Here is a 27,587-nt window from a genome sequence, read left to right on the forward strand (position 1 = left end):
ACCCTGATGACTTCTCCTGGCTGTCACTTGTCAATCAAACCTACGATTGGCTGTCCTTGGGTGAGCAGGGAGAAGGGCTGTCTTTATGGAGCCTCTCAGCACCATGGCTGAGAACCTTACCACTGTCACCTTAATGTGCCCTCCAGCATGGGGTGAAGATTGAAGCAGATAAAAGGGAAAATTAACCCCAGGCAAAACCTGCAATTAGTGGCACTACAATAATTGGGAAAGAAAGAGATCAGCACTTTGTGTGAAGCTACCAAAAAAAAACAAGGTCCAGTGGAACCCTGTGTGATAATGGACATTTCAATTTGGGCTGCCTAGCCTCCATGAAACTGTCAGTGTACTTTACTTTTTTCTTATTAATCTTATTTATGTTCACTCTGTTTCTCGACTGCATTTCTAGATATATTGCAGATTGTCTGTACCATATCACAGTGTAATGCACCTCTCCTGTTCTCTGCTGAGTCTGCTGGCTCGGTAGGATTCATAACCGAAAGTGAATCAGTTCTGTTGATCTTGGATGCATGACCAGGATGCCCAGAACTCACGTTCACTCTTACTAGAGTGCTAATTGTTAATTTACCAAGGGTGGCCCTGTCATAATTCTAACTTTCCAGCTCTCAAGCTTTGACACAGTATCAAGCTTTTCTGTCAGTTGTCATTTTTTTTTTGCATAACTATAATAACTCTTTCAGAATTATTTCATATTCTTATTACTACATTTAAATTAGAAATATCTTCTATCCATCCCTTTTCTTACCACTTTTTCAAATTTGAATTCAGGGTTGCAGGGGAGCAGTTGTCTATCCCAGCAAGCAATGGGCCCAAGGTGGAATACAGTCTGCCCGGGGCTCCAGTCCACCGCAGGGCAGACAGACATAGACACACTCATTCCAGGGACACCAGAAGCCAGTTAATGTAACAGTATGTTTGTGGACTGAGAAAGCACACACACCTGGGAAGCACATACAAACTCCATGCAGATACACCTCTGGTCTGGAATTGAACACGGGGTCCCAGCACTGCAAGGCACCAATGCTAACCACTGCATCACCTTGCTGCCTGCAAATATCTTGATCTTTCAAAAAACAAAACATAATTTCTCATGACAGCATGATTCAGAACTCACTATCCTGATACAGTAAAGGTTTTTTATATGTGAATAGAATAGAAGACCCTGATTTTTTTCCTTGTTGATTTACTATACTGTATCTGATTTTTTCCATTAAGCATGATGAAGGCAGTTACAATAACTTTGCAGAGCAGGATGTTAAGAAAACATTTTGTCCAATTGCTGCTTTTTTTCTTCATTCTTAGGTGGAGAAAATTGCTATATACAAAATTCTTCTGGAACTGCCAAGGACAGAGAATAGTTGTAGATTTTTTTTCCAATTCTGTGTCTGTACAGTGGTGTGTCAGCCAGCTCTTCCCTCACCGAAAACTGGAAAAATGTGTTTGAGCTCCTTTGAAGCTCCTTTGTTATTACTGACACTGCGAGGGCAATGTGCTAACAGATTGTTATTAGTTTACAAGAACTATTTGTTCAGGGTCGATCATATTACAGTGTAAGCACAGGGAGTAATTTCCAAACCAAACCCCTCACAAAACAGGGACTTCTTTAGCCTTATGATCTCCCCTGAACACCTGGCCACTTGTGTTGCAAACATGTCCTCCCCTGAGATGATGTGTCTGTTTATCCCTGGCCAGCACCTGTCAATCGATCTATTCGTAGGCATTATACAGTATATCTTCTATGCATAGTTTTCACTATGAAGCACTGTCACGTATGTCTTAAACAATGAAATCTTTATTTCATTAATGTTTAGTGAAATCCTTGGAAGAATGGTTGTGCCACCGTTGTGTCTATATGGACACATTCAAGAAAATGCAGTTTCTACTCAATTTATTGGGTTGGTTTTTCATGGCATTAAGATTAGTGCTTTCATACAGTAAACCTTTTTGATATCTGTATGTATCACAGATTGCTTTAGTGTAGGGGAGGGTTGATTTGCCTCATTCTCATGCCCAAGAGCCCCAGAATACCAGTGAGGCTGGGTGTAGCAGACAGATCCCACTGGGCACTTTCGGTTACAGACTTGGGTGTTTAGTATGTTGATATTGAGTAGATACAGTACAGTACAGTGCATTTTACCCACTTTTCAAAGCCACAATTTTGAGGTTTTCACTGTGATTGTTGGCACTGATGATCATGAGCACAGTAAGCCATTTGGGTTGATAGGTGCAGTGCATGCCTTCATCATGCAAAATGTCATTATGGCTTACTGTGCCCAGTGTTGGACTTCTTAATTTTAATGCTCAAAATTGGAGCACTATACACTTTTACTTCAATTATTGTGCCCTGGAGAGCACCCAAATTAGGCAGTTTAGATTATAATACAGCAGCACATGTCAGATAACTATCTGCTTGGATATTTTCAGGCTGTTAGGTTACACTCAGTAAGACTTTAGGGTTGGGGGATGAAATTGGATCTCTTGTCTAAACGCACAAGATGCAGATCAATTTAAATTATTTGGAAATACATGGTTTGCGGCAAACCTGCATAGAAGAAACACTTCTGCAATCCCGAAATAAAGCATGCATGTTTTTGCAGTACAACAGAATAAGCTTAACTTGCTTTGATACCTCAGATCCCAACATTATATTCACTCAACACATGCCGCAGTGTAAGCTTGGAGTGAGTGTACACTTCATGTCAGTAAATACAGAAACAAAATACTGCAGCCCATGGATGTAGGTCGGTTTGTTTGTGTAGTGATGACTGATAATGCTACCCTTGAAACCTGCTTGGGGCAGTTCCTCAGTACTTTATTATTTAGGTTAAACAAATCAAGGGATCTTAATGAGAAAAGAAAAATAATAAGAAGAAGCAATTCAAGGATAAGTTTGTATCGCAACAGAGAAACCACACTGTAAAATCCCCAGAGATCTTCAAACAGACAGCATTAAAGTGATGTCCCTTTTATCAGACTTCACAGGAAGATGCCTGTGCTCTAATAAAGTTGTAATTGAAAGGGATTTTCCACAATCAAGGAAAGGTTTAGAAGTTCAACTTTTAAACCTGGCGTTTCACCTGTAGCTATAATTCTTACCACAAGAGCAAGTTTAATTTGTTCCAGAGGTCAAAGAAAAGCCATTTAAACTGAAGTACAGTAGGTAACATAGGAATTCTAACTAAACCTACAGTACTGTATATTACTATCATAAAAGTATTTTTACTGCTTTATTTGAAGTGAGGTATATATCATATCCTTAATGGTCATGTTTGTCCTTTTATTATATTTAAAAAGAAACACTGTATTATGTAAGGTTTTCATTGTAAAAAAGGTGGAAAGTTAACATGTTCCTACTTTCGCTAGCAAACTAAAGCATCATAAATGAACTACAGAATCATATGCTGCTGCTATGTGAAAATTGAATTTGACTTTATTCTGCACAGCCCTGTTATACAACAAAAACCTTTGTTTTTCTTAAATAAACTAATACTGCCACAGCTGATTCAAAACATCAGTCAACTGTTCAATCAAAATATTCAGATAAAGTGTGGATTTCCCAGGCTGACTTTAAGGCATTAATATAGTTGTATGCTCTTCTAAATAACCCTTCTTGTTCGGATGAGGTTGTTAGCCAATTTGTCTTCGGGATTTATATTTATCTAGCGGGGTGGCCTATAGTCCAAGCTCCTTGTTCCTTCCCTCCCTCTCATAAACAACCGTTGGCACAGACTTGAGCATCGGAGGCATCCTGCAGAAGAAATGATTTTTGAATTAGTCATATTAAATACCCTTCCAGTGATGGCAGAATGACTAACAGATGAAATTGCAGGTTGGCTGCAGCGAACGGATCAGATGGCAAGTTTTGTTTGTGTGTGGTTTGTGATTGAAGTTGCAGGGCAAACCAATCAAAGAGCCAGTGCCCTGAGCACTGTAAGAAGAACATTAAGGGAAGTCCTACTGCGCTGCCTTCTAAAATTAATTTTTAATGAACTACCTTTAGCAATCAGATGGATGCGGGAACAAGTGTCATCTGGGGGCTGCAAACAAATTTTGGGCGGCATGCCTCCCTTTTTCGTGGTTTATCACAGGGATGGTTCTAGGTGTTGCTTCTGTAGAGAAGCACACGATTTCCACTTCACAAGAAATTAAGTCGGCTTTTGTGAATGGAACGCCCACTTCCTTGAATCATAAATCATGGAAGGAAGCGGATAGTGAGGGGATTTGCACACTTAAAGTGTGTTTGTACTTAAATCCAGGGTGGTTTAAATCACTGTTACAGTATTTCCATGTTGGTTGACTGGTAACAGCCAGTTGTGTTGGAAGTGGGATCAGAAAAAGGCCACCAGCCCCTCTGAGAATGATCTCATCTCTCGCTTCCTGTCCCCTCTCTTGCCCCTCTGTCTTCTCGGCGGCGTTCACGAAACCGATCCCCCTCGCTCGGCTCAGCCGTGTTACTGTAGGCTTCTCTGGCCTCCTCTGGTAACATGTTCCATATGGTTATTGGCCTTTGTGTGAAACAGTCGAACACTAGTCAGAATTCCCCGTTTGCTCCTAATTTTGTCATTTTTGGATTTTATCCTGTAGTTTTTTTGTGAACCCTTCAAAAGTGTGAAAAGTTCGTCTGGATTAGCTTTATCAATTCCCTTTCTATAATTTAAAACCTCTGTGAGGTGACTTTGAAGTGTTCTTATTCCTTTCCAATGAAAATAACCTTGACTTTCCTAACCTTTCCTCATGCTAGGAACACTGCAGAGGCCCTGTATCATGTAGGCAGCCTTTCTCCTGATCATTGTCAAGGATATTTAACATGGTGGAATTGTATATTAGTGATATAGCCCGGCCTCAGACCTGCCCCCCCAGACTCCTTATTCACCATCTTGCATTCTGATTAAACTCCACATCCTCAATTCATATCTGCGATGTGCCACATAACCTCATGGCTCGAGTCCTGAACATTAACACTAGAAGAATGTAAGTGTTTATGTTTAGTCTCATTTGTCTCTTGGCAGACAGTTGTACTATAGTCTTGTATGGCTCCGAAGACAGCCTCCTGACAAAGGTTGCGTGAGCCTTTTTTATATTCTTTAGTTTATTAGTCCTGTTTTTTAACAGGTAATCACTCCAAGGTGTATAAATGTAAAAACGTCCTGGGGTCCCTGGTTCGCGTTCCTGGCAGTGCTAAGGATTTCAAGACACCACACATCTCACTTTGAGTGTTAACAATGGCGATGATCTGAGCTACAGATGCATTTTTGGCAAGTGACAGTGGAGCTCACTGGTCCTGGGCCATTTACAGCCCCTCCCTGGAGCCCTATAAAGGCAGTGGTTTGCTCTGGTACTGAATGTTTCCACTCAGTAGATCATGTTGACAATACGTATTCAAAAAGAGCAGGAAATACCTGGCATTGTGGTGGGACTTTAATCTAGCAGGAGACATTGTGTCACACTACTAGAATATTAAAGTACTATTTAAATTAAATGAATTTAGAAGTTAAATGGTTTGGGGCGCCATTATGTTATATTGTGATAGTAGGAAGTGGCTATGTGCCACAATGGTTTTGTGATTGTGGTTCATTTCTAGGAGCATTTATTTTTAAGTTTACCTAATGTCAGGGAAATAATGTCGCTTTCTCTAGATATGTTATTGATATGTTAATTTCTTGCTTCCTACTCCAGTGGCAATGACAGCCTCCTTTGTAAGGTCAGCTAAAAATCAGTATAGTAAAATGTGTGCTTTATGTTACAACTGCCTGACAGCCACAACTGCCACAGCCTTTGTCCTCAGTGCCTACTGACTGAGTCTGTGTATACAAGCTGCTGTTACAGTCCAAATAGTTTATTCCAGCCACTGTGCTTCTACCCAGACTGCCATCTAGTGTATCTTCGGCACATGAGCAGTTTGTGTGCTGTCAACATGAATAAAGGTGCCTGTGATCATGAAGTAGTTTTTAAAGTTGATGTAACAATATGCAAGTGTTTTCACTGTATAATAATACTGATAATGCCTTACATCTGTGTACAGTGCGTTTCACCCCAAATCTTTCATCCCTAACTTCATCCACCAAACAGATGCAGTTTATTTTATTAAATTAGTGTCATTTTCATTTTGAACTGGTTGTAGAGTTTAGGATCTCCAGTAGAAAAATGATTGAATTTTGTTTAAAAATCCATGGTGACTAAGTTAGAATGTTTTTTTTTATTGTACACCCCAGACCCCTCCAGTTGGACAGAGGAACTTGTCGGTCATACCTTTGCGACAGAAATACATGAAACAGAAGTGTTTTAAAATCTGTGCTCTTCTGTTTTCCAAAACTGCAGCCTGGGACTGTGAGGAGATGTGTAAAGCCTGCTGACGTGCTTTTCACCCTGTTGTTTCCTCCATTGTTCAGCATGATGTGTCACAGACCTTGCTGAAAGCGGCGCTGGACAGTGTGGTTCAGGAGTGTGTGAGCTTTGTGGGCGTGGATATTAACATCTGCTCCGAAACCCTGATGAGGTAGGCGGAATACTTTCCAGGAGCAGTCATGGCATGGCAGCTGATCACAAACCCACTCTGTTTAGTCTGCCACGCGGCTCAAGCTCAGCTCGGACGAAAGCGTCCTGTCTTTTACTGACAGCTACGCGAGGGTGACACGTCCAGACTGCGTCTCGCCCTCGTGTTGTTCGTCTCTGATCAGTGGCTTCCCAAAGGATGTGGCGTGGCCTGCTGCAAGATCTTCGGAACGATGACCTGTGTTTGGCTGCCCTGTAAAATGGCCTAAACCAATAACGCAAAATGTTGTTTAAGGTGCCGATGCGCAGCGCTGAGTTAACAATCTTTTATTTTTGAACTGCGCTTGGCCACTCTGAACCTTTTTATTTTTCTGTATTTGAAGCCCTACTGTAGTTGCAGGCTGTTTGCAGTCATGTCATTTGTTCACCTTAAAATTAAACATTTTTCCTTGCTTATGCTGTTTATATTTTCTTATATGATTATTTCATACCCTTTCTGAAGAAATATAATTAAAATTTATTTTAACATATCCCTTAGTCCTTGGGAAGAGTGTTAACAGATATTGTTCTTGGCATTAAATTGGGGAAAAACAAATGATTCATAAATTACAGTTTATGAAAACATTAAGTGCACATTTCTCACCTCTTTAAAGTGTTCTTTGTCCAACAAGCCTGCCTTAATATCTGTTTTTTTCACATCTGTCATTGTTTTTTGTTTATTCTAAAGATGATATAGACACCTACAATATAATTCCAATTATTTATGTTAAAATTAGACACATTTTGAGGAATCAAAAAGACTTTAAATTATTCTGAAAAGCAGTATGAAATGAATAATTTGACCAGCTTTAAGAGGTAAGGGTGAAAAAACTGAGATGGTGACAGGAATATCTAAAAAAAATCCAGAAGAAAAGTTCATTCTTGTCGATGATACAAGTGTTTAAGTCTTATAGTCTCTTATAGCCACTGACTATGCTGATCACAATTAAAGCAACGTTGAGTAGTGCTGTAATAGGAGCACATTATTCAAATTATGCACAACAAACGAATAGCTGAAGTGATAATATGCATTTATGATGTCAACTGTTTGCATTTCGTGCAAGATTGCAACCTGTGCCGACAGGGCTAGCATAGTCTCTCATTAAAGTGCGCCATGCGTGACATTATTATGCAGTAGCTCGTTTCCTCTCCTGATAGACATGTTGCAGGGCTCAACGCTGGCAGAGCAAAGAGCATCGTGGAGTGGAGGGAGAAGAATGGACCCTTTATAAACAGGGAGCAGCTGAAACAAGTCAAAGGCCTGGGCCCAAAGACCTTTCAGCAGTGTGCTGGCTTCATCAGGATAAACCCAGAAAATCTAAAGAACGTTCACAGGTACTGTAATTGTGAATGCGCCTTGTGATTGTGGTGATTGTATCCCTCTTGATAGGAAAGAACAAAGCCTGACTGTTTTTCAAATTCGTCTTTTTACAAAGTATGGTAGCCGTAAATCCTTAGCTGATGAAAAAATAAGTGAGTAGACAAGTGGTTTTCTTTGTTACTGTAAACCTACTTTTTTCTTGCGAGAAAATGTTTCTGGATTGTAAAGTGAATGTTTTATATAACTGATGTTTGTCTGTTCTTGGCATTCCTGGTGTTCCATGTACTTAGCCCTGGACTAAGGCTCGTGAGGGCACTGCTTCTTCACCTCTGTGTCCTTTCCTCAGTGAGTCTCGGACTCACTGCTGTCTGAACATGGAATGTGACTTAATGATAATAGAGCATCACTGGATCAAATCTGTTAATTAACTGCTGGGGGTAGAAGCTGACAAAGACAATGTGAAAGGACTAATAAGAAGGGATACTAAAAAGGTGTGCATCTTTTTATGAACAGCTAAAATCCGTGCTGTATAACCATTGTTATTTCTTTTCTTTAATTGGATATTGTGTATTTACCTGTGTATTGACCTAGCATTAAAATGTTATGCCCCCACGTAAGGCCAGCATATAAAACCCATTTGTTGTTGTATTTTTATGATGTCAGCCCTTGTTAGATTACTTCTTGCTTGCACCAGGTGTGAGCTGAGGGAATAGTGAAGGGGTCTCAGAATTGTCTTTAATGCTTTGGAGGTTTAGAACGGGAGCAAAAGTGATTAGGAATACAATAGAGGCCATTTAATGAGGTGTAAGTGGTGCTGTTAGAGTAAATAGGTGAAAATCACAGGAGAAACCTACAGAGAGCTAACCCCAGAAGGACGGCTGCAGAAAAAAAATAGCGAAACAATCTATCTCTTATTTAGAACCAGTAAACACAAACAAATTAGAGTCATTTTGATGTAATTTATTCTATAGTGGAGACTGGGCAAACATATTATGGTTCTGCAGTCCAATGAAGATCTGTGACAGAAGTAATCACCTTGGGTGTCCCTACTAAGGATGATCTCTCTTCTAGCTTGTGGGCAAATATCACAGTTGCTCAGCGAAAATGCAAAAATCACAATGAAAAGCCATTGAAGTCAGACTCATATTGTGCCTTGACTCTGCAGAAGTCAGTAGCCTTCACAAGGCAATAATTCAGTGCTGTGATTCTCTTCATATAGGTTAAACCTGTGTGCACGCGTCTCTAATACCAAGCGCTAGTGCTACTTGATACCACCCCCTACGCACGTACTGTAGTTTGCTCTTGTTTTTGCATCACCAAACACCTTTGGAAGTTCAAGTATCAGCCACAAGTGTTCAGACCTTCTACCTCTTTAATTTGTCTAATTTGTGGTGGTTCCCTGACCGCAGTGATCAGGCCGGAGGAGCAATAGAGGGCCAGCAGGCAACCACAGCAGGCAAAACAGTGAAAAAGAAGAGCAAAGGACCAGGAAGCAGCAGTCCTCTGCCCAACCCCCTGGACCAGACCTGTATCCACCCTGAGTCCTACGACGTCACTCAAAGGTGAGCACCCACACCACCGATCTCTGCCCACCTCCCTCACACTCACCCGCATGGCTGCACCACCTGGTACTCTTACTTCATTCCTTACTGCATAACTCGGGAAACCATTGAGTGGAAAGCTCTTTTTTTTATTAGAGAAATGATTCTTCTGGGGATATTTATCCAGAACAAGTATGAGCACAGGAAAGTGAAAAGGGAAAGACTAGATAGAGCAGGTCCTGTTTCAATTTTTAATGCCTGAGAGAAAAATTATCCTAAAACTCTTTCTGGATGGAGACTTTCAGGTGCTACAACATTTCTTTTTCTTACCCAGGAATAAAGCTCTTTGTGCACTAAGACAAAGGATAAAGAGCTAAAGCATCATATGTTTTAATTGCTAGGCGACTTAACTAAAGAAGACTTTAAGCACCAAATATTTGTGTCCGCCTTCAAAATAATAGTTTTATTTTAACATGCATGGAAAATAGAAAAATATGAATCAGGCCTGATATCACGTTAGGTCATTTATTTGATAAACTACTGTATTTTGTATAAATCAGAGGAAGTTTGATTATTTTCTCTTCTGCATGGACATTTATGTTGCCGAACTAAATGTTCAGGGATGTGCTTGGTTTGTGACTGTACTAGATTTCTGTAGCAATACTGTGTAGCCTTGGAGCTAAGCCCTAAAGCTTGTTGGAACCACTCTTCTAGTCTGCATGTGTAACCAACAAAAGTATATTTTGACAGTTTCAGCTGACATTCATGTTGAAGTTTGCACTCAAATGAACAAGGTCTTGATTTAGACTGAACTCCAGCAGATAGGATTCTGTAAGTGTCAGAGAGCACTGCTGATGCTACATGTGAAACCTGAACGCCTTTGGCTTCTAGTTCAAGGTAAACAATGTGTGCAGGCTACTTACAGCACTACACAGCTTGCATTAATCAGACAGAAAAATTGAAATGTGCGCTTTGGTTAGTAGCTGCACATTTAATTTGGCAAAATGCTTGTCCTTCTATCCCCCCTACTTAGATTAAACTTGTTTTTACTTTAAGACCTTCAGCTACCCCCTTTCCTAAAGTATTATTTCAGTTATTCAGTCTACAATTTCTCTTGGACCAGTTAAGAACTTTGCTGATTATATTCGCTGTTCTCTTCAGACTCTGGCCCTGCTGGCAGTAGAAGAAAGCAGGTTTCTATCAGGGGAACCTTTGTCTTGAGAATCCATGAGGAATTTGTTTATGTAAAGCGTATTTTGATATACACTGGAGATGGGAGGATGAATATCATTGAATATAGGTGGTTGACTGGAGACATTCTGTCATGAGCACTGTGCAGTACTTAAACATTTCCATACAGATGTGGCCATATTTAATAAGAAATGAAAATAAGTTCAGTCTTGGTGGTGGGAAGAAAAGTGAAAATTTTTAAAAGAATAAGTCTTCTGTTTTAGAATTAAATGTACATCTATGAATATACTACATATATGAAACATCAAAGCATCTCTCAAGTGTGGTACTGTCACTTGAAGAACTCATCTTGAAATCAGTGAAGTGCTGTAACTGAGCTGCTTGCTCTGTAATCTTTACCATCTCTCAAGCAGTGAAAGACTCCTCATACAATAGCTAAACAAGCCTGCAAATGGTACAATACACTGAACTGCACACAAAGAGGATTCTCCACATTGAAGATCTCCACAAATTTCAACAGCACTTGCTGTTCTTTAGGAAATTAATCATCTGTTCTCTTCCTGAATCATGCCTTATTTGGTGGGGGTTTGTTTCTCAAGACAGCACACTGAATAAATATTGTCTCAGGCGTGTGATACATATTTTGGTGTGTGTGTTTGCATAGTGGGCACAGAGCGTGATGGGTGTCATGCTGCAAATTTTGTACACTTAGGGCAGGGGACTAATTAGTCTTGTATTTTTATAAGTAGCGTCATTGTGTTGCGTAACCCCAATAGCAGCTGACCAGCCGGTTTCAGACTCAGCAATCTCTTTCATCATTCTCACACTGAAACCCGATATTGGGAGCTCTCCACTGAAGAGGGACTGTAACACAAAACCCAGGATACCATATTTACCTCACCAAGGAGCCGGGAAATCCAGCCTTTCAGGCTGAATCCCCCTTCAGAGAGTACTTGTCTGCTGGGCCCAAACATTTCCTCCTCGTTTCTACAGCAGACCGACATTCTCCACTAATTACTACACACGTAGCTTATTTCTACACAGAAAGCGATTACTGGCTGTCAGGGGTTATTTGGTGTTAATAAGGACCACTTATGATACTGAGTGGTGGAATTATCTCACAGTAGTATCAGGCAGCCTGTCATTTCTGAAAAGTAGATTTTTTTTTTGCATCCTTTCTTATGTCTTTTTATTTGTTATTGCTACTGTGCATCTTTTGAAAGGTATATGTTTAATAGACGGCTTTGATCCGAGTTTTACTAGTTTTGTATATATTTAGAATTTTGTATATAAGAAGCTTATAAATGCGGCCACCTACAGTGAATTTTTTGTAGACTATCTGGAGACTGCGATATATCGCCAAGAGTCTGGATTTCATGCCCAAGAGATAGACATTTTTGGTATTCTTAACAAACTGTGGGTCCACAATTTGTAATGTGAGTTAGACAGATTTAACAGGTTCCAGAACTGAGCTGTGCAGAGGGATTGGGTGGGGCCTCTCATTCAGAGAAAGGCTGAAATAAATGATCCAAACTGAGACATTTGAAGGATTACTTTATAATGATGATGACAAGCTTGAAGGATTCCCAACAATCTGTAACCTATTTCTACAGCATGTACATACAAAACATAGGCCCCTCCCATGCCTTGTAATGCCACAGCTAGCTGGGTGGAATACAAAAGAAATAAATGCAGCTGGCAATTTGAGCCATGTTATTGGAAATGTATTCTGCACATTTATCTAAATTAAATAGACAATTTTGCAAGCTATAGTATGTATGTTTTTATTCATTCTCCAAGAGTCCATGAAAGAGGACATCTCTTCTGGGAAGAGCAGAGTCAGAATCCTCTTCTAATATTTTTATTTTTATTCCTCATTTTATTCTGTTTTACTACCTTGCAATTCAGCGCTCACAGGACAAAGTGCAGGAGGAGTTCATTTCCCACTGATATCACTGGTGCTTTGAGCAACCACCTTTATGGATTTAGCCACATCCATTGACTGGTCCAGAGTAACAGCAGTTTGGGCCTGATCAGTCCTCTTGTTACTAGTCAAGGCTCATATCAGGACAGATCTGGACAATAGGATTCAACCTGCGCTTTGACTGAGCATCTTTAGTAACTGAGCCACTCAGAAACTCCAAAATAATTGATATACAGTAAGTACCAAACCATTTTCATAATAAAATGATTACAATTGAATCAATTCTAAAGCAATAAAACAACCCAGATGATTGGAACATTGTATGAAAATATGAAAACAATACTTAAAAATAAAACATTGGATATTTTGGGGGGGTCATGTACTGGGTGGAAAATATAATTCCAAATAATCCATTACCAGAACCATTGTGCTTCTTATATTTGTGTGGATGGGTAGTGTTCTTAAATCAATTACACATTTTAGCCAGCAAAGCACATGCTAATGCTCAATTGTTTTGTTTTGAGAGTGATTGTGTTGCATTATCATTAATTTCCATGGTGCCCTGTAGTGGGCTGTAATGGAGTATCGTGTTGCATTAATGTAATGAACCTGATACCCTGAGTTAAACTGTGTTGCTGGGAATGATTATATAAACACAGTGCAAAGATGCCCTCTGCATTGCAATCGGAAACAAGGGCAAAATGCTGTATTGTAGGTTGAGTAAGTTTTAGATTTTTATATTATGTTCAAGAAAAGCCTCTTTAGGGTGTTTAATATTGTATATTTCACTCTAACAGATAGTTTCTTTTGACTTTAATATGCTGCTTATTTTTTCTCTTAGTGTCAATGTCACAGGTATCATCTCAGCTGTAAGTTTCAGGGTGCACTGACTGAAATAGCTACATTGTAGATTTTTATTTTCCAGAAGATATCAATACATTTCAGCATCTTGTTCCATGTGTGAAAGCAACCAAATAACACATTGAATTGTCTTATTTGGCCTGTAAGCCTTACAGTATGTTGTGTTTCTTACAAACCCCCCAACATTTCAAAAATATGCACATGCTGCATATTGCAGCAAGTCAACATTATTGAAAACATCCATTAGTCGTTAGTTTGTGTCCTTCAGTCTGTGTCCTTGCCAGGAAAACAAAACTCTTTCACCTTTCGATTTTATTGCAATTGTGCTAACCAGTCGCAACTTCCACACACTCATTCTTCATTAGTGCCTTCCCAATATAGTAGTGTGTCTGCTAAAAGTGAGCTTCCTGTCAGGTATTCAAAAGGAAACTGCAAAGGTAGGGCAATGCTGTGATTTTAATAAGGATATGCAGGAAGCGTTTTGGCCATTATAGGTGCACATCTTATGCATTGGTGAGTTAAGAGGTCTGGAAATAATTTTTATGCCCAGCTGAGATATGCTGCAGACCTGGTTACCTGTAGTTTTAAGGCCAATGCATAACGGGGTTTTTTTTGTTTTCGTTTATAAAGTAAGTTCTGAAAAATATTTCAGTGAATGATACTTTAAACCAAAACAATACAGAGTGAAGGAACATGAGGAAATCGAGCTCCTTACTGAAAGTGCAGTGGAGGACACTGTGCAATCTGAGTTCCTGTAAAATTACCTAGGACCATAATGACTGGTCTTTCTTTAAATTTGAAATCAATTCAAAGACATTTCTGCTTCAGAAAGGTGTGTATATGCTTGGTTTCATTTAGTTGTTTGTGAAAATTAAAAGTATTCAGTAGCTTACATGTGCTGTTAGAGAATGCTTTTCTATCTTGGATTTGATATTTTTGCTAAATTGGGGTTCCAAAAAACAAAATGCATTAAGACTTGAACTTCATCAGGGAGCTTGAAAATAGTGCAAATCAATACAGTGCATCACCACTGACCTGAACCCTGCACGGCTGCCTATTGATTCCTTTGTTCACTAAGTGCCCTCCATAGCCTCACTTGTTTAAGTGAAAATGATACATTTGATATGTAACCAATATTTATTAGTAAAAAATAACCTAAAGGAATACAGAAATGTGCTTGAGAGGTCAAATGTACTGTATTGAAAACAAGCAATTTGTTATATAAAGTTCCGCTTTCCAGAAGCGTCTCATAATGTATTTTTCTTGAATTTCTGACATTGGGCGGCATGACGACAAGTGTTCCCCAAGGAGAAAGATGATTCTGGAGATAGCTGTGCATTGGCTGCTTAGCATTTGGGTGTCTTCGTGCTGACAACCTGATGTTCAAAAGCCAACGGAGAATATGGTGCACTACTGCTAAAAGAGGCTACTGGCGGGTGCCAGTTTCAGATGCTAAAAATTAAACCATGCAGCAATGGAAAAACTATTCCCATTACTTTCTTGTCCCAACATTTTCAGTTCTTTAGTTTTGAGTGGGAAACTTAGCAAAAAAACCTGTGAGCTAATAATCCTACCCTGCCGTAGAAGAATAACTTCAGTTTCCCAGTTGTTTGTGTCCAAAGCAGATTTAGATTTAGTACTTTTCTGAACGAACCTCTGAAACCTTGCAGGGCATTTGTGTGAAGAATCACTCTTTATTGCATTACCTCCTAGATTAAAATGAAGGCGACTCCAAAAAGAACTGGCTTCTGACAGCATGCCACCCAGTCCACACAATTAACAGTGTTCTGCGAAAACATATCCAGTTGGAGCTTTCAGTTTGTACACAACTAGGTGTGCTTCTCTTCCGCGGCGGTGCCAGTACTGTGCTTTTCCAGGGTACTTGAGTCAGAGCATGTTGGAGTGAGCTCTGATAAGACCCCATTCGGGGCTGCTGCTGTTTCAGTAAAGGCCTGTGTTGTTCAGGACCGTAAGCCAGGAAGCGCTCTATTCGCTGGGATTGCCAGATTCCATTTGCCGTGTCAGTCACAGAGCAGACAGCTGCTGCGTGTCGCTGGCGTCACTGTGCCATGGGCACTGGCGATCCATCATGGCTGCCGCTCAGCAGCCCCCCGGTCAACATTCCGCTCTGCTGGTGCAGGCCTGCTGGCACTTTAAACCTTGCTCGTCCAGATGGCAGGATGCTTAGCAAGCACTCCTCCTCAGGTGAGCACATTACTTTGTTCAGTTACTTAGCTATACATACAGTACAGTAATTGCCAAGTGCCTGTGGGTTTTACATAAGATTTATATATCTATTGGTAATGGAGGCCTTTGTTAGAAGGAGAAATTTACTGTATATCTTCTCCTCAGAAAAGAAATACATGTTTAAGGGTAATTTCATTTCAGTTCAATTTTAGGTCTAATTTTTCATGCATTTTTTAAAAATAAATACACTATCACTGGTATCATAGCAAAGTATGCACTGTCAGGTCAGTTACAGGAGCTAGATGGACTAGCCCTTCAGAAAGAGCGATGTGTCCTGTAAAGCGTACCTGCTCTGGCAGGATTCAGATTTCTGAAAAGATCTACCCCATAACAGGAAGCAGCTGAGCTCTGAGTGGCAAAGCACTGAGATCTAAGGTTTGGTGTGTAATTTCTCTTAGCACTCACACCACTGCATGCTCCCTCCAGCTCAGCACTGCTCACACCTGCTCATAACCCACTAGAGCATGCTATTAAAAACCCATTCATTAGAACTGCAGTTGTGTTATTCTTGCACTCTCCTGATCTCCAGCTCTAGTGATGATTATGGTGTCCTTGGGGAGTCCTGCTGATTGAGATTGTGGTGTGCTCTCCTAACCTAGTGTGTTTGCCTGATTGTAACTGATAACTTGAGTTATTAAGGGAGAGAGAACCCTGAAATTAAAGAACCTATTGTCAGAAGTTGCAAATATATACATAAGGAATATATTGTATGCATCTGTGTGTACAGTATGTGTGACAGCTAAAAATATATTTATACATGATATGGAATAATATTTTGGGAGTGTGGAACAATACTACTTAGCTGTGTAGTTGAAGATTATACCCAGGCTTTTTTACTGCTGCATGAGTTCCTCAGATAGATTAGCTTCTTAAAACCAAAGTGTATATGGACCAAACAGTCGTCTTAAAACTCATTCATATGATATTTGTGAGGTTAACTTTTTCATAAATCCCAGTGATCTTAAATGTTGTGTTAATATCATTGTGATTATAGTAATTCATTTAAAGTTTTTATTACAATTAATTTGAACAGCTCAGCATAATAAGGACAAGATAATTGTAGTGTTTTTCATCAATTCCAAAAAGATTAAGAGCAGTGAAATACTATCTTCCATTAGAAAACACATATAGTACAGTATAAATGAAAATACGGTATGCCTGCATATTTTGTAAATGCTTCCAATCAGCCTTTGTTATTTAAGCATGCAAACATATTTACAAAAGGATTTGTACTCTCTGATTTCTGAATGACATCCTTCTGTTAGCAGAGCACGTGCTGACAGTACCAGCAGGCAGGACATTTGTCTGAAATAGCTGTGAGGGTTCAGCTGTCAATAGGGTAAATAAGTGTGGCTTTATCTATGTTAAAAGCAGGCTATCAGTGGTCACTTAATATTATCTAGGTACACAAAGCCTTTGTCCTCTGCAATAGGACAAAGGCAGGTATCATGATGCTAAGAAAAGAAAACAGAAAGCTGCACACACACAGCCATCTCCATGCTCATAATAAACTCTGAAGCAAATGTAGCTTCAATATACTTTAGAAAGGAAACCATTAACCTGCTTTAATGAAAAAGCCATATGCAGCAGATGCAGAACAGACAGTGTGGTGTTGCATCTGCCGGTTCTAATGTGCACCTTGTCTCTTTTGGTTTCACAAAAAAAAGTTTTATCCTTTTTTATCCTAATGTATTCATTTTTATGATTTGATGATTTTATGATTGTGAGATAAGGATAATAAATCTTAAACCTACAGGGCAGACCTTTTGCAATGATAAAAAGGATAATACTAGTCTATATGTCATGCACCTGTGGAACAAGTGTATGGATGTGTGAAAAATTAAATCATTGACTGTTGTAAGACATGTACTGTAGTGATGTCTTCTGCATGTTTACGTGGTTACCCCTGAAGATGCCTAAATTGCTGTTGGCAAAGACATCTTCTTACAGCTGTAACAGCACTGAATGTTCTACAGTGCATATCTGCAAAGATAAGACTATGCGTTAAAGACATAAAAAGGAGAAAATAAAAATGAGTATTTGTTTATTCAATGTAAACAGCATTATGTGAAAATAATGAATGAAAACACTTCCACACATATTTGCCTGAGCCATACAGTATCTCCTTTTAGTATTTTGTATAGAGGGTCTCCAGTTTAAAGACACTGGTATGCCCAAGTTAAAGTGTGCCTGCTGATCTATGTTTTGCATAATCCTAAGAGTTCTTCACTGTGTTCTGACAGGTTCCTGCAGATGATTGGTGGGCACATGGAGGAGATTGGTCAGGTAGCGATGCGCCAGAGGGTTGAGGGTAGTGTTCAGAGGGATGGACTGGAGATTCTGGCACAGAAACTGAACACCACAGTGGGCACATTACAGATCATCATTGATGGACTCACACAGCCTCAGGGCTTTGACATCAGACAGGGTAAGATGCCCTTGTTTTATGCATGCAGTCTGTATTATCAATGTCCTGCAGCAGCACTTGCCTCCTCCGAGCTGTTGAGGGAATGTGGTGTTCTCTTTTTCACACAGAGCTTTTCATTTCAAGTTCAGGAACATTTGTGAAGCTTTATCTGCATGTGAATCACTGACACTTGGTTAAACAGTATTTCCAAAGAATGGAAATAAGAAGGGTTTAATTTATGGAAATCAATTATTTTATATAAAGGCTCAACAACAGATAATAAATCAGTCCATCTTTTTAAAATTATTGTTCAGTCATAATGTAATGTTATTGATGAATTACCATTATATGAGCCCATTATAACTATAATGAAATAAAGCCAGTCTCACTGTTATGCTTGAATTATAACAGGCAGTGATGGCAAGAAGTTTCCCACTTCTTCCCCAACTAAGAGAACGTTGAAAAAGTCTGATTTTCTTTACTTAATTAAGATAGCTGCCTTTTGAAAACTGCAGGTTCGCATTATGAAAATTGAGATGGAGGATCCTGATTTCCCCAGTTGCAAACATTCAGATGAACTATTGTTGAACTATTCAGCATTTGGTCTCTAAACTGTAATTCATCTCAGGCAAACAGTGGTCACAAGAAAAATAGCTACCCATGCAGCAAAACAGGACAAACTGGTATGCAATGCGGTAAAGCTATATAGATCATCCACAATGGAGGTTTGCCAGTAGGTTCATCAGAGGGATGTGTTCAGCTTGTTGGATTCCTGAAAAAAAGTAATCCTTGTTTGGTTCCCAAAATGTGACACGGTCTGATGGCTATGTAGAAAGAGCACATATACTGTCGAAATCACTCTTCTGGAGGTTGCAACAAGCCTCAGGTGTTGTGCATACTTCCCTGGTACGCAAACTACTCCTTTCAAAAGAAAAGCCTTGATACTCTTTGAAAGAAGAGGTTAAAGACTTCAGTTCTGTTATTCTCTCTCTCCACTTTTAAGATAATGTCAGACTTCCTGACTGTCAAGCAGCATTGAAACACTTCAGCACTGTGCAATATCCTAGCACTAATACAGTATTTTATGTTTTCTGTAGTTGTATTGTTTTGTACTGTATGCTACTAGTATATGCACTCTTTGCATTTTGACCAGATGTGATTGTAAGTCGTTTTGGTTAACAACATAAAGGCATCTGCCAGATGAAAAATATATATGTAGCAAACAAAAATGTGTTCTGTATTGCATCAATTACCTAACAGTTTTAATATCCTTTTCAGCTGACGTGCAAGGGATACCGTCTTGATTGTACAGAAGGTTGTGTGTATTACATTTCATGTTACAAATCATTTTAGCTTCCCTGTTAGATTTTGTTGTGAACTGACAGATCTAATGGCAAATCCATTTTTCTGATTGAAATGCAATAAACGAAGCTCAAGTATGGGCACAGAGACAGGTCTTAGCTGAGCCTAAAGGGCCAATATTCCCCTCTTTTAATAAGCACAGGGAGATTTTGATTTAACTTCAGATCATTCATGTTTTATGGTGCCCCAAAGCCATGTGTGAAAACCTTTATGTGTGAAACAGTTCTCAGAAGTGTAACCTGTGTCCTTTTCACCCCTAGACAGTATTTTATATACTGTAAATAAAACAATTCCTTTTTCATTACTTTTGTTGCAGACTTTGAGGAACCTGACTTCAAGCGTGGTATTGTTTCCATGAGCGATTTGAAAACTGGGACTGTGCTCACTGGGAAGGTGGAGAACACAGCACTCTTTGGCGCTTTTGTAGACATAGGGGTGGGAAGGTCTGGCCTGATCCACAAGAAGTACATCACTGAGAACAAGCTGCCTGCAGACAAGCGACGCCGCAGCCTGGCTCTGGGCCCAGGCGAGAGGGTGGAAGTTCGTGTGCTCAATGTGGACATCCAGAGGGGCCGTATCGGACTAGACCTTATCCGTGTTTTGAGATAGGCCTTGGGTTCTTCTATTATTGTGTTTTTTTTGCAAATATGCAGGCTTTAGTCAGTTGAGAGGCAGAATAATTGTTGGTTGGCTGGCCATGGTTGCACAACTGCAGATTGAAGAAGGGACGGTGTTTTTGGACTTGTTGACTTAGAAGAGATTAGAGTCCCATACATTTGAGTTGGAATGTCCAGCGAAACTGTTTTGGGGAGCAAGGAATTTGTTATGTTGCTCCATTTCTTTCTCATTTTATTATTTTAAAAAAGTGCTGCATTTCTTCTTTTTCAATAAAAATGACAGTTGTCATTTCATTTTGAGTCATCATGGTTTATGTTAGAAGACATCCTTCCTTCTGGAAATACAAAAAACATATGATGTTTTATTTGGAAAGAAAACGCAGAACAAATTTCATACTTCATGTATTTAAATGAGAAAATACAAAAATGGTAACACCTATGTTATCAGTGTCTTCCTTTATTACAGCTTACAGCACCTGGTATTCCATCCCAGACAGTATTCCATCCAGGCCTGGTTAATACATGGAAGGGAGACTACCTGGGAAGACCGAGTGCTGTAAGCTTTTTAAAATCATTCTTCCACGTCAGAAATATCAGCAGACTACATCCTACTGTATTTTGTCACTAACTTGCTGAAAAGCTGGTCAACCCTCTCGTCTTCTCTCGAATTGATTACTGTAACTGTAATAATCCCCATCTCTGAATTGGCTTCATCACTCAGTTCTTCTCCCCATTGAGTGCTGATGTGTGGTGACCGCACTGGCTCACTATGGTTGCCGTCACATCATCCAGTTGGGGCTACATATTGGTGGTGATGGAGGGGAGTCCCCATGCTATATAAGTGTAAGGAATTATTATTATTATTATTATTATTATTATTATTATTATTATTATTATTATTATTGTTATTTTAACTTACTGGTGTATATCTAAATCCACACTGAACATTCTTCATTATGTCCAGAATTCAGGAGCCAAACCTGACCAGGTCTTGTGCATTGGCTTCCTATCAGGTTTCGTGTCGACTTCAAAATCCTTATGCTCAACTATAAGGCTCTATATGGCTTGGCACCTCAGTTCCAGTCTGACCGTCTAGTCTCCCCACCTCGCTACCTTTGTTAATCTACAGTAGATACAGGCTGCTGTCTGTTCCCCAAGCCCATCTAGATACTATGGGTGACATGCCCTTCACCTGCTATGCCCCAAAAATCTGTACGTCTGTCCCTTAGGACTAAAACATTCTTAAGAAGGACTTTTATTTACATCAGAATTAACTGATTCTGTCTGCCCCTTTGCTTTCCTATTGTATACCAAATCCATATTGTAATTGTATGATTCTGCTGTCTCCTCTCATTGTGTGCTTTTTTACTGTAAAGCACTTTGAGAAGCCACTTTTAAAGGTGCTACTTAAAATAAAAGTTTATTATGTCTTTAACTACTACTCTTCCTCAGTGTCAGTGCTAAACTACATTGACAAGAAAGAATGACTGAATACGTTTAGCAAACCGACCATAGAACAAGATGTTACTGCAGCAGAATGCATCCCAACATTAAAACTGCAGGACTTTTGGAACTGGAAAAGGAGAATAAAAAAGTAAATAACAGACATTCCCAAGTTGTCAAGATGTCTTGGGGCAGTAATATAATAGATGGCTCATCCCAGTAGGACTTTGCTGGGGTTATTTAGCGCGCTGCGCACAAGCACAAAGACAAAATTACCTAGAGTGCTGTAACTAAATTGCTGCCCAGTGGAAAAGGCAGGAGTGATTTCCATACCTGGTGTATATTGCTTTGTCTAACAAGCTGCCCCAGCTGAATTTTGAATTGTGGTGTCCCAGCAGACTTCCCCAGCTGCACAGCTTGATTGACGGACTCTATGGGCAGATGCAGATGCCAGACTGCAATAACGGGGGGCCCTAGGGAAAACAGAAAGGCAATTATTGGAGGATAGTAATGCACTAATCAGGCAATTTCAAAATTAATCCCATATTCCCCTACTGTATTATGTCTTCTGTTTATATTTATTTAGTGAACCACTGCTAAAATAAAAAAAAAAATTCTTGCCTCCAGCTCATCCACAGCTCTCCGAGGGTGTTAATTTGTTGGGGGAGAATACTGAATGTAGAGGGGAATTTTTTAGTCCTAAAAAAAGAAGTTTTTTTAAAAGACAGAAAGGTAAAATGTGGAATAAACAGACCACCCTGTGATGGAGTGTTTTTTTAATTTGTTTGCTTTCTGCGTTTTTAACACTTAACTAATGTTAATTTATTATTTCACTGTATATCCAACAAGAACAATCACTGGAGGAAAAGTATCTGACTTTACTGTAGTTATACAGGAGCTGTACTACAGATAAACTCCTTTGTACCTTTTATTGCTTCATACACACAACTAAATAAATGTTGCTTTCTTTTCATTAGCTTTTTCCTGTCCCTCTGCTCTGTTGTAATTTGGAACTATCCCATGCGTGTGAATAAATGGTAGCTGCTACAAACCTGGCAGGCCTTGGCACAAACTCCCGCCTACCTGATGCGATCGTAATGGTAAGACACCACAAAAGTCATTTAACACAGTCAGCTTTAGACCAACTCACCTTCAGACAGTGTCATCAAAACCAGACTGAATTTAGCTGACTGTAAAGAGAATACATTTTGGCGATCGCCAAATGAAAAAAAAAATCACTCAGCTTCAATCTGAAAATGTAATCGGTCTCTCTGCTGCATTTTCACAAAAAATGCTAAACCCTTTTCTATCCAGATCTTTATCATTATAAATGCAATTACCTTTAGATGTGTAGAAAGTGATAGCATTTGCCCGCCACAAATCAAGGCATTTGCTTTTGTTTTCTGTCTCTGAGTAAAGCTGTGAATAATAGTATTGGACAGTATATGGCTTTTTCTGCTGTTGCTCATTATAAAATTATTTGGCAGCCAAATATCTTGCTTTTCAAGGGTTAAACCGAAGACAGTTAACATTGGACCTATATTAGGTTATTTATGTATAAGTTATTTATAATGAAGTATACAACTTCGTTATAAAGCAGCCTTATAATGTCAACACCTTAAAATCTGACAATGTTCTCTATCTGTGTATTCGATACCTTAATATTTTTCTGGCTGTGCTTGAGCTATCTTCTATTTCCCCACACTTCCACCTACCCCTCCAATTGTTCTACCTGCTTACCCAACTGAACTCTGTTCAGTTCGATCTTCGTGATAACCTCATGAGATGCAACATCTTCCTGTCACAAATACTGTCAGGAATTAGATGTGTACAGTAGTTCTCCCTAGGAATCTAATTCTCTCAACTTTCATCACCATCTTTATTCTATCAGAATACCTGGTTCTTTTAAACCAGTCCCACTCTTGAGCAAATGTGTATTTTAAGCCGCTGACTCACTTAAAAAGAAGTGCCGCCTCCCACCAAATTCATGCTGAATTTTTTCCTGATTGCATAGTTTTTTTCATTACCTAAATTAGTGAAAGCCATATTGAGACATAATTTAAACAAATGTGCTGGCTGTGCAATGTCTTTGGTGCTGACTTGTAGACTGCTGGAGGGGAGCATAATAAATGAGTGGCTTGCATGCCCACACGGCACACGTTTCCATGTTAGACGATGTGATTGATTTTCAGAAACATTTGTTTCTGTAGTAAGTATGCCAGATTTGTTTTGGTAAGAGAAAAATACACATCTGCATGTATATACATAAGAAATACAACTGTTTTATTTACAGTCTGAATACTTGGGAATATTTGCTTCCTGGTTGACAGAAGAAAACGCTGGATTTGCTTGCCAATATAGTAGAATGCTGGTCTTTGTTAGGATGGAAAAGAAGAGCACTCTTTAAATCAAACCATATAGGTTTTTGAGAGGGAAAATAGACTGATAAGATTTAAAAAAAACATGGATGAAAAAGCTGTCACTGTCGTGTAGCTGAGGAGTTATCTGAAGATTTTATATTTGACACTCATTTTATACTCACATCACAGCAAGTTCAATACAGTGTTGACAAATTCAACAGTATAACCTAATGCACTGAATGAATTCACTGAATTGTTTTTAATCATGCTAAGTATTTTTGTTTCTCACATCCTGTATATGTGACATCAAGGAGTATTTCCTTGTAGAGATTTTTTAAAACAACTGCATCCTTGTTTCAGTGGGCATGATTACAAATGGTGAGCTATGCTTTTATACCAAGGATGTATGATTTTACTGCATTAGCAGTTTTAAACAAAAGGTGTGCGCAAGCTTTGCTCACTTCAACATGGCACATTCAACCACAACATCAACAAGATTGTCAGTCCATCAGAATTGCAAGTAAATGTGTATGTGGAAAAGCATGTTTGCCAATCCTTGTTTAACGAGTTCTGTCCAGGACGGTAGAGAGAGCAGAACAGAGGGAGGGTGAACTGTGGAGGAGACAGGCATTCGTGTAGCTGAAGACAAGCAAGAAAAAAAAGACATGCACAGAAAACTTGGTGGGAGCACAAATTAGAAAGTGGACGGTGCAGATTATGAAGATATTCTACACCTCAGCAATGAGCAGCTTCTGACCCACAGAAACACCACAGCAGAGTTACCTGTAGCTGTGTCCCCAAGCAATGTGAGGCCTGTCCGCTGGCTGTAGTTCAGTGTAAAACGAATCATATGTTTAACAGCTTGAGTGCACACTCCAGGAGATCACTCTGCCCCAGACATGAGCACAAACCCACCTCCCAGCAGTACTTGCACCATGTTCCACGTCCATCACATCCACAGTTATTATTCACGAACAATTTCTCTCATTCATTTTCCATCACTAGGGCCTGCTGTTCTTAAAGACTCGTAGATGAAAGCACTTGGCAGAAAAAGATCCCAACCTTAGCTGTCTTAAACAGGCAGATCGAAAGCACAGCAAAGTGGGATCGCATGAGGATTTGGAGTGTATCAATGTAAGCAGATCTCTCTGGTAAGAGGTCCCATTAGTACGACACTGAGGATCTTGACTGGAAGTGGGGGCCATTTTGTATAAGGCGAGTCCTCGGGCTCAGTCAGTTTGTCGGATGTGGTGAACATTGTTCATCAAAACACTTCAGAAGGCCTCCTCCCATACAATGAATATTGCAGCACATGAAGGTACTTTGCCAGGCAGGAGTTGCTGCAGGGCTATACCTTAATAGTCTGAACAAGTGTCAAGAGCTTTTTTAGTACATTTTAACTTTAAATTAGTTGTCAATTTTGGTTGGCACCAATTTCAAAAAGACACTTTAATAGGAGAATGAAAAATAAACCCCAACTTTTACAAGTGGCTGCCAAATTTCTGCAAAGATAAATAGACCCAGAGGAGCAGTAATCACTGTTTATCATTTTGTCAGGCTCGGTGACTTGAAAAGTAATAGCTCGTCCTTGTTTGGTGTCAGAAAAGAGCACTATAACTTGAACTTGTCAGGTGCGCTTCACACGGTTTTAATTTACATGCTGTGGCAGAGGTTATGGTTAGTAGGAACCGTGTTCTTGTAAAAAGGAGAGAGGAGATCCTTCTATATGGTTTGTGCTGTTTGATGGATAAGAGGATAATAAACGATGGGAGGTTAGAATTTTAAAAAGACAGTTATCCGTCTGATGATGTGCTGTGAAAATTAACAGCTCTTGAATGATCTGACTAAGTGGTAGATATTAAAATAAAGTTGAAACAAGACTGTGTTGTGTCAAGGGAGCCTGAGGGAAAGTAAGGAGAATTAAACAGTGATTTCACGGATATCCTTAGAGACAGGGCATTTGTTCTTTAATAGGAAGAAAAAAAGCACTCTACAGATAATTAAAAAACTGATCTAAGATGTATGTTTCTGCTTGTTTAAGGTCCATGAGCAGAGACGAGTAAGAGTTGAAGCAGAAAAGACCAGTTTTAGCCCTGAAGGCTCAAGACAGTAGCCCCAGTGCACTGCACAGTAATGGCCATGTAAGACCATCTAAAAATGCTGAAATTCTGTATCTAATATACCCCCCCCCCCCCCATGCACACACACAACCAACCCACACAAATCTCCCCTATTCTCTTTTCCTCGTCTCTCTCTTCCCCCTACCCAGAGAGAATTTAGCTTGACAACACGCATATTTTAACTCCTCTCTGTAATGGAAGCAGTTTGGAATTGCCCCAGGGCAGGTAAGTAGGGTTTTCCACTGGGGAGCATCTTATTAACACAGCTTATAAAAATACAGATACACAAATTAAAAAATATTGACTGTACTCCATAAGCTGCTGATTACAGAGACATCAGGGAGAAGATTTACCTAACCGGCAGGATGATCTGAAATTCATTAACATCCATATAGGAGCGGTGCGTGGAGCATTTGTGTAACTTTATTATCATAACTGCATTTCTCCCCTCTCTTTCCCTCTCCCCCTCTCCCTCTTGCCTGGGCCCTTGCCTCATTGGAGATAAGTGGATAATGGATTTAACCTGATTATGTGGAAAAAGTTATGGAGCTTACTTGCCATCAGTGTGCCTTCGCTGACAAAATATTTCTGCATTGTATATCTGATATAGGAGGTAACCTGCAAACTTAGAAAACAAAAAAACAACAGATTATTATCTAGTTACATTAAGTGTTGAGCACAATCAGATCTTCCGTGTCTTGAGTACTAGAAATATTTACACAAAATAGGTCTGTGCCCTGTTTCTTTATGAGATTTATTCTATATCAAAACGCTTTAGAAACTTGCTATATTTTCACCCATAATTACCAGTTAAGCAATTATTGAGCATGATGTATCTGTTGGATGTTCATTTCATTTACAGCTGGGATTTGATTCGCCATCTTTGCCCCCATAAACGCACTGCACCAAACGCTGTGTCATATCATCCAGCAGCTTTCCAGCACTTTTTAAGCTTGTGTTCATCACTGTAGCCAACGCAAACCAAGTGAGTCCGCTACATTCTGAAATGTTGTGATATGCGTTTATGATGGAGTTCATGCACAGTTTTTGCTGTCCAAGTTACTTTATGGGGATAGAATATTAACACATCTGGGATGTGAGACAGAAATGAACTTGATGTTTTCATGCACACATGAAAAGAATGCAGGTTTGCTAGTTGTTCCAATGTGGTTTAGGGATGTTGCATGCAGCAATCTTGCACCAATCTGGAAGGACTTACTGACAGGAAGCACCCATGATTGACCTATTTAATCTTGTCAGAAAACCCAGCCCCAACATTTTATTGAAAGAAGATAAAATCTGACAACAATCATCAGATTATTAATATCTTCTGGTATGTGATGAAAGAGCCTCTTCAATGATAACATCACCTGGCTATACAGTAGGGGTAGCAGGTGGACATGAGAGAAACTATGAAAGCTTAGCTGACAGCTACGTAAGGGGACCACACTGGTGACAGTAGCATACATACAGTATACCATTAATGTCAATTTCCAGTGTCTGCCTCTGAAAGTAATCTCACCCTGCAGCTCAGTTTTTAATGCATTATTAAAGATTCTTCTTACCTCTTTATCTCCGTGTTCACCATTTTCTTATTGTGAAATAGCCACTGACTTATTTTAGACCTCATAATCGAACTTTTAA

General features: G+C 39.5%; 1 protein-coding gene across 2 annotated transcripts in view; it reads left to right on the forward strand.

Annotated features, from left to right (window-relative positions):
- Positions 1–20,314, forward strand: part of srbd1 (S1 RNA binding domain 1) — an 85,303-nt gene extending 64,989 nt beyond the window's left edge. For both annotated transcript variants that reach the window (XM_088933818.1, XM_088933817.1), the window contains exons 17-21: positions 6,408–6,514; positions 7,708–7,884; positions 9,280–9,432; positions 17,878–18,062; positions 19,720–20,314. In XM_088933818.1, the coding sequence (XP_088789944.1) occupies positions 6,408–6,514; positions 7,708–7,884; positions 9,280–9,432; positions 17,878–18,062; positions 19,720–20,012 (915 nt within the window). In that variant the 3' untranslated portion in view covers positions 20,013–20,314. The remainder of the gene's footprint in view (positions 1–6,407; positions 6,515–7,707; positions 7,885–9,279; positions 9,433–17,877; positions 18,063–19,719) is intronic.
- The last annotated feature ends 7,273 nt before the right edge of the window (positions 20,315–27,587 follow it).

The sequence above is a fragment of the Atractosteus spatula genome, chromosome 15 (assembly GCF_055471065.1).
Source record: "Atractosteus spatula isolate fAtrSpa1 chromosome 15, fAtrSpa1.hap1, whole genome shotgun sequence".
NCBI lineage: Eukaryota > Metazoa > Chordata > Actinopteri > Semionotiformes > Lepisosteidae > Atractosteus > Atractosteus spatula.